This window comes from Vulpes lagopus, chromosome 5 (assembly GCF_018345385.1).
Source record: "Vulpes lagopus strain Blue_001 chromosome 5, ASM1834538v1, whole genome shotgun sequence".
Taxonomy (NCBI): Eukaryota; Metazoa; Chordata; class Mammalia; order Carnivora; family Canidae; genus Vulpes; species Vulpes lagopus.
In genome coordinates, this window is record NC_054828.1 from 95,302,649 (window position 1) to 95,309,926 (window position 7,278).

At 37.8% G+C, this 7,278-nt stretch overlaps 2 protein-coding genes across 4 annotated transcripts in view; one reads left to right on the forward strand and one right to left on the reverse strand.

Annotated features, from left to right (window-relative positions):
• KDM3A (lysine demethylase 3A) overlaps positions 1 to 5,260 on the forward strand; it is a 56,817-nt gene extending 51,557 nt beyond the window's left edge. For 2 of the 3 annotated variants that reach the window (XM_041754984.1, XM_041754985.1), the window contains 5 exons: positions 1,974 to 2,093; positions 2,173 to 2,312; positions 3,520 to 3,696; positions 3,775 to 3,909; positions 4,861 to 5,260. In XM_041754984.1, the coding sequence (XP_041610918.1) occupies positions 1,974 to 2,093; positions 2,173 to 2,312; positions 3,520 to 3,696; positions 3,775 to 3,909; positions 4,861 to 4,941 (653 nt within the window). In that variant the 3' untranslated portion in view covers positions 4,942 to 5,260. Of the gene's footprint in view, positions 1 to 1,973; positions 2,094 to 2,172; positions 2,313 to 3,519; positions 3,697 to 3,774; positions 3,910 to 4,860 lie in introns of those variants that run through there. The other variant, XR_005987787.1, reaches the window with a different exon arrangement.
• LOC121490858 (small VCP/p97-interacting protein) lies at positions 1,185 to 1,917 on the reverse strand. The gene has a single exon (XM_041754986.1). It carries the CDS (start codon positions 1,781 to 1,783, stop codon positions 1,550 to 1,552), a length of 234 nt encoding a protein of 77 aa, XP_041610920.1. The 5' UTR covers positions 1,784 to 1,917; the 3' UTR covers positions 1,185 to 1,549.
• Positions 5,261 to 7,278: the final 2,018 nt, after the last annotated feature.

Consider the following 7,278-nt stretch of genomic DNA (forward strand, 5'->3'; position numbering starts at 1 on the left):
CAAGGATAATATGCTTTGGTTCTATGTTCAGCTACTGAGGATCTTTTTCCCTTGGAGAAATTAACATGTTCATAAAGTCAAGAATTTTATTTCTAAGATACAGTTTAATGATTTCACTATCCTTTGTGAACAAAAAGAGCACTCATCTTCTAAAGGATGAAGAAAATTGAGCCTATCTATCTAAATATATATCTTGACTGGATATTCATAACCCATTTTACACCATAATAGAAAAAAAGTAATTTTTCCAATGAAGAGTCAAGAGATTTGTATTAGAGTTCAAATTCTTTAAAATTAGCATATACAACATACTGCCATATAACATAAGTCTTGTGGGATGAGCACAATAATGGCTCAGTTTTTTGTAAATCGAATGAGCTGGTCTATTTAACTTATAATCTCTATTGGTACTGTCTATGAATTCTGATTTAGGGCTCAGATTGTGGCCCTGTCATCCAAAAGAGTTAGCAACCAAATTAGAAGATACAGCAATTCTTCTATTGTAGCTTATTATATATACTAGAAAGAAAACTCAAAAAGCAAAAATGCTGTAAACTAATGTTACTAATAAACAAAAATCTGGAAAGTTTAGAACTCTGCATCACATAGAATTACCTCATGTTTTTATGTTTAAAGTAGACCTTTTAAAATACAACACCTATTTCTATTTCATACATTCACATTTACCTTGGCAATTACGCATCTGTATAAATAAATACAAAAGAATAAAAACACCTGTGAAATTTGGACAAATATATTACTACTCAGTATAGCCCATCCAGATTCTTAGTTTAACCTCATTCGTTTCCCACAAAGATCTTCAGAGCTGAATCTGGTATTGTGCAATAGTACATCACTGCCCTCTGATGGCACTGCTAACATATAATTTCAAATTCAGCAAGCAAAAAAACCCACTTTTATTGCAATGTAAAATACTATATGTTAATTTTATAAGCCACAGAAATAGAAAATAAATTAGGAGAAATTTATCATTTTCTACAAATTTTCATTACTTAGTAAGTTATAAAAGTTTACAGTGTTCCTTCACATAAGCCCTTCAAGATTTTCCCTGATGATCAGTTTAAAGGCACAAAGTCCATAAGTTTAAGCAAAAGCCTTCATAGATAATGAAATAAAAGGAGATATAAGGCTAAGCAGAAAACTACAGACTGCGAGGTCATTAATAGAGGAGAGAAAATACAACGGCAAACTTTAATGTCTGAGATGTATGCAGACTTTACATGCGATATATATTCATTCACTATTAAGGTCCATATTTTAAGTACTAAAAAAGGCGAATCACCTGCCACCTGCAGAAGAGCAAATATAAGAAAGTAAGTATTTAATGAAAAGTCTGGCCGTTTTCTATGTTAGGAAATCAAAAGCATTTTCAGTACATCAATATTGAAAAAGCACTGACTGCATTTAATGGCACTAAAATTACAAAGTCTAAATATTCGTTTATTCAAAGAGAAGAAATTAAGCTGAGGACGTCCACTTGATTGCAGATAGTAGTTACTGGCAGTAGACTCTTCCACTCATGCTATGCTTATGAGACTGTCCACCTAAGTCCACCTTCTGGTGGGGGCCCAGATTCAGCCATTTGTTTTTCTATTTTTTCCTTTTTCTTTCTTTTTTCTTCCACAGACCGAACATCCAGAATGCCCCGAGACGCAGCCTCCTTCTGTCTTCTCTCTGCAGCCTCTGCAAGCTTTGCTCTTTTCTCTTCCAGGGCCGGCGACGGGGGCGCGGACTCCCCGGGACACGGAAAGCACAGCCCCATGGGGACGGCGCTGGGGGCCCGCGGGCCCGCCCCGACCCGCAGTGCCCATAATTTAATATTATATGTTGTTCCCTTACGTGATTTTGAGAGGCACCTTTTAAATTTTGTGACCAGATATCTCCTAGGAAGTGGGAAAGACAATTGGCAGCCTTTATCATCTCCATAAATTTAAAATGTTTTCTGTTGGCAGGATTAATTACTCCAGAAGACAGGAAATATGGAACAACAAATCTTCACTTAGATGTATCTGATGCAGCTAATGTCATGGTATATGTGGGAATTCCCAAGGGACAGTGTGACCAAGAAGAAGGTAGGGTGCTAAGTGTAAAAGTGGGTCTTACTCTCTGAGCTGGAAACTGTGGTCTGATACTTGCTTCTTCTTGCTCCAGAAGTCCTTAAAACCATCCAAGACGGAGATTCTGATGAACTCACAATAAAGCGATTTATTGAAGGAAAAGAGAAGCCAGGAGCCCTCTGGCACATATATGCTGCGAAGGACACAGAGAAAATACGAGAATTCCTTAAAAAGGTGTGCTTTCCACCCTATGGCTTATGAAGAAAGACATGGAGAATAGCACTGTTAGAAATTACTCTGTGTCAGCAACTGACTACTGAGAAGTAATCACCACCTCAAAAGTTTAATAATCTCTGCATGTCAGATTGACTAGGCTGAAGCCAGTTGCTGAGGAACAGAGATTCTAAATGATCAGGTTCACATCTCTGAAAAGAGGGGGACTTGTCTTATGTCTTTGTTTTACATTAGAGCACATTTGGAGATTTTTGTGCTCTTTCAGCTTAGTTCCTCTGATTGTCTGTTAGCATCTATTTGTTTTTGTTGCCTTGAAAAATCTAAAGACATTGTAATTCCTTGGCCCTTGATACCTGTGTTCTGAGTGAGTTACTTAGGTCCCTGGGGGTTTGTCTAGCCTCATGTAGTAGTAGGTCAGGGAAGCCTCAGGTATTATTGTGGCCATTAGGTTGCAAAGGATCATTGGAAAGGGATACAGGGATTTTTAAGATGCCAAGTTTCCAGTAGTTCTCTGGTTGTTCAGCTAGGCTGTGTGTGGAAGTTCTAGGCAACTGGAAAGATGTTGCATTTGGTTTTTATCAGCATTCAGGCTTTATTTGTGGCTGTTACTCTTCAGTTGTTCATGAGGACATGTGAACACTCCTAACCTATTGCCTAGTACCAAGTAAGTCCTTAACCAGCACTGCTTTGAATCAAGGTATTTCTGACTTAGGATCATTTGACTCTTCCAAAACCTGCTGGTCACTATATTGGTTCTTTGATAGTGTCTCCCTGAGTATGTGAGTCTGTGCTACCACTCTGTCTAGAATCAACAAATGTAATCTTTGGGACTGCTCTGTAACGGAGACTGTTAAGTGAATACAGATTGTTAATAACTGCAATATAGCAAGTCTGTTTCTAAGGAATTCAAGCCTACTTTATGTTCAAAAGTCTAGACCAAAATACTGTCCAAACATAGTCTTTAGAAAAATATGCAAACTGCCAGAGATTACTGGAAATGACAGAAGGAAAACCACATTTTCTTACAGTCTTCCCTTGTTTTTCAGTTAATGTCTTTGAGCATTACTTGTCTCTTTGTACCAATTAAGTACCTATAAAAGAAGGCCTGATATCTTCTGACTGTCCACACTATTTGAGGGTGGGTTGGGAAATTCCCTCATTGGGCTTTAGTGTGTTAAAGTTTCATAATATTTCAAATGTATTCCAGGTATCAGAAGAGCAAGGTCAAGAAAACCCAGCAGACCATGATCCCATTCATGATCAGAGCTGGTATTTAGACCGATCACTAAGAAAGCGTCTCCATCAAGAATATGGAGTTCAAGGCTGGGCTATTGTACAGTTTCTTGGGGATGTGGTATTTATCCCAGCAGGAGCTCCACATCAGGCAAGAAACATTATTCTTTATTCTCTTTACACTAAGAATTTTTGCATATGTGTTACTGATGTAACTTGTGTTTTCCAGGTTCATAACTTATATAGCTGTATCAAAGTGGCTGAAGATTTTGTTTCTCCAGAGCATGTTAAACACTGTTTCTGGCTTACTCAGGAATTCCGTTATCTGTCACAGACTCATACCAATCATGAAGATAAATTACAGGTGAAAATAGCACTGATTTTTGACATTCTGTCTCTGGCTTCATGGCCCATTACTGACCTTATAAAAAGCGTCAGTGAACTTGGCCATGTCACACTTGGTGCAGTGAGTTGATGAAGTGGCTTCATGTGTAGTTCCTTTGTCAACCTAGGCCAATGAGGAATGAACATAGAGGAAGTCTCTCCTTGCTATTGTTTAGACTCTAAAGGACTATGCCCCAAGAAAAAGACTTTAGTACTGAAAATGAATAGGTCTTTGGGGCACCTGGGTTGTACATTGGTTGAGTGAAATCCAATTCTGGTTTCAGTTTAGGTCGTGATCTCAGGGTTGTGAGATTGAGCCCTGTGTCAGGCTCTGCAGTGACTACAGAGAGTCTACTTGGGATTCTCTCTCCCTTTCTGTCCTGTGTGCAAGATCATGAGTGTGTATGTACTTTCTCTCAAACAAATCTTTAAAAAAAAAAAAAAAGGAAAGGAAACAAATAGATCTGACTTCTGATCCTGGCTCAACTGCCAGACATTGGTCTTGAACAAAGACTTACTGCTGTGTCGTTCTTATCCTTGAGTAGAGCAGGACAGAATCTCTGGGATCCAAAAAGGATCTCAGAGAGTGGGTTTAAAGATGCTTTCAGTAGTGAATTATGTAACATAGTTTCATGTTTGGAAAACTAGGAGAACATGGAAGTTTTGAAAAATTGTATGTTGGGGCTAGCCTCTCCCTGTACTCACCAGGCTCAGGGTTGTGGGACATTAAAACCTACCGAAGCAGGAAGAGGAGGCATGAGTCTAAAATGTGTATGAAATACTGGCCTGAAGGAGTCTAGTGGCCTTTTAAGTATTGATATCTTGAATACTGAGTTTTAAATTTGGAGAGATTGGTAGAGGAAATGTTTAGTCTTAGTGACAGATTTTAAATTTAGTGGAAAACTGACCATATTTTCTCCTGTTCTTTTAGGTGAAAAATGTTATCTACCATGCAGTGAAAGATGCAGTTGCTATGCTGAAAGCCAGTGAATCCAGTTTTGGCAAACCCTAAGGGTCCCAGAGACGCCTTAACCCCTGTACATTGGAAGTGAATTACTGGCAGCTGTTCAAACTCTTCAGGCAGGATTCCTGTGGACTTTGAGATTCATGTTACCTCATCTTCTTTTTTAATTGTACCCAACTGGTAAGGGTACTCTGTCTAATGTATATTTCTAGTGTTTACACACACTAAATGTGTATATGTAGGAACTATTTACAGAACATGCATCCTTAAACTGTGACTTTTCACCTAGTGCAGAACTTCTACCATGCTGTAAAAACAAAACCTCTTATCAGCTCTGGAACAATATCTGCAGTTATTCTCCAGCTGTTGGGTTGGACAGCTTAGTCAAAATGGGTTTAAAACCATTAGAAATCACTGCACAGTTTATTTGGTTGTATTTTGTTTTGTGTCTGTCTGAGTACCCTCTCCCTCACCCCATAGGGTTCAGATGAGCAATGGAGGAAGTGACAGCTAACGATGCAGTTCCTGCTGTGTTGCATTAGAACTGGCATTATATAGCAGAAATCAACTACTGTACAATTCTTGGGTTTAACCATCTTTATTTAGTTCAATGGAGTTTTAATTTAAATGAAGCTTTGCTAATTTTAAGTGTTAAGCATTTTGCATTAAAGTATTCATATAATATTTTGACTCCACTTACTCCTCTGGTTGTGCATTCAACACACTTTTCTCAAATGTCACCAGGTGTAAGAGTTTGCTCTAGGAGCTCATCTTAAAAGCAGAGAAATTAGATGCTATAGTGATTTGTGAGTGATTATTATAATGTTAACATGAAAATAAGTTTCTTCTCAGCCAAGTGGAAATTTGTCATACTTTTGCAAAGAAACACCACCAATTAGCTAAATTTGGAGAAGTTAACCAAAAAAAAAAAAAAAAAAAAAAAAAAAAACCAAATAGTGGCTGGTTAAATGGTTGTAAAAAGGTATTTCAGAGATTGTAATACGTTGTCTTTCTTCGGGCCTTTCGTCAAGTATGAGTTTACAAATGAAAAGGAAATTATTATAAGTTTTAGAATAGTAGTATCTAAAACAATCCTTTCTAATGCAAGAAATTCATCAAGAAGCCACCTTTCTGTACCTCCCTGATTCTCTTAGATAACTATAGTTATTATAAATAAAAGGACTAAAATTGAAATCAAGTAGTGGAAACAAGGCCTAGAGCCTGGATTTTTACTGTGTGCTCAGAGTAGGAAGTTGAAGATACCTGCCTAATTCCAGCTGCCTCTTCAAGCCAAAACCTTTAATGGATGAACTTTAAAAAACATAAATTTCTTGAAAAGAGTAAGTAGAAGTATCTGCCCAATCTCAGTGGGAAACATATTCCCTGGGAATTCATCAGAAGCTCCTTTATACAGGTTTGGCTCTAGAATTGGCACTGCTACTTAGAAATTTCCCTCAGCTGAAATAGAAAAACTTGGATTCCTCTCTAGAAGAAACCAGTTTCAAGCCAGGCCTCAGGGGAGTGACAGTTCCAAGACTGTTATTCACAATCAAATACGTTGTAACAACAAATATGAAAACTAAAAACCACCAAGAACAAGAATGAGCAAGAACCTTCAGACTGCTATATTAAACCTGCAGAGATTTACAGACTGAAATGATCCAGTGTTATTTTATATTCTGAAATGTTTACTCTGTTAAAAAGAAATGAGAGTGAGGTACCTGGAGGGCTCAGTGGTTGAGCATCTATCTGCCTTTGGCTCAGGGCATGATCCTGGGGTCCTGGGATTGAGTCCCACATTGGGCTCCCTCTGCCTATGTCTCTTCCTCTCTGTGTCTCTCATGAATTTAAAAAAAAAAAAAAAAACTTAAAAAGAAAGAGTATAGGAATACGATGGAGGAATGAGATTTCCAGAAATTGACCAGATATGGAAAGAAGCTAAATAGAACTTATAGAAATGAGACATGGTTAAAATTAGAAACTTAGATGAGTTGAACAACAAAAAAGGTTTTTATAAACTGAGAGATTGGTAAAAATACAGAATACAGCATTGAATAACAGGAAACTGCAAAGAGGTGTTAACTGATAAGCAGGACACCAGGGACTGAAAGCCAAAAGGATGGTGGGAGGGAGATGCTGTCAGAGACAAAATTTCCCAGTACTCACGACATGATCAGATTGGAGAAGCCCACTTAAATCAAGCAAGGTAAATTAAAAATCCACATAAAATAAGTTAAAGAATATGCAAACAAGTAGATTCTTAAAAACAGCTAGAGTGGGGAAAACCCAATCCTCAAAGAAGTGACAGACTAACAGGTGACTTCTCCACAGCAACAGTGAAGGTTAGAAGAAAATAGACGTTCTCACTGTGCTGAAGAACAGAGC

Coding starts and splice junctions, on each gene's coding strand:
- LOC121490858 (XM_041754986.1), bottom strand. CDS start 1,783: ATGGGGCTGTGCTTTCCGTGTCCCGGGGAGTCCGCGCCCCCGTCGCCG.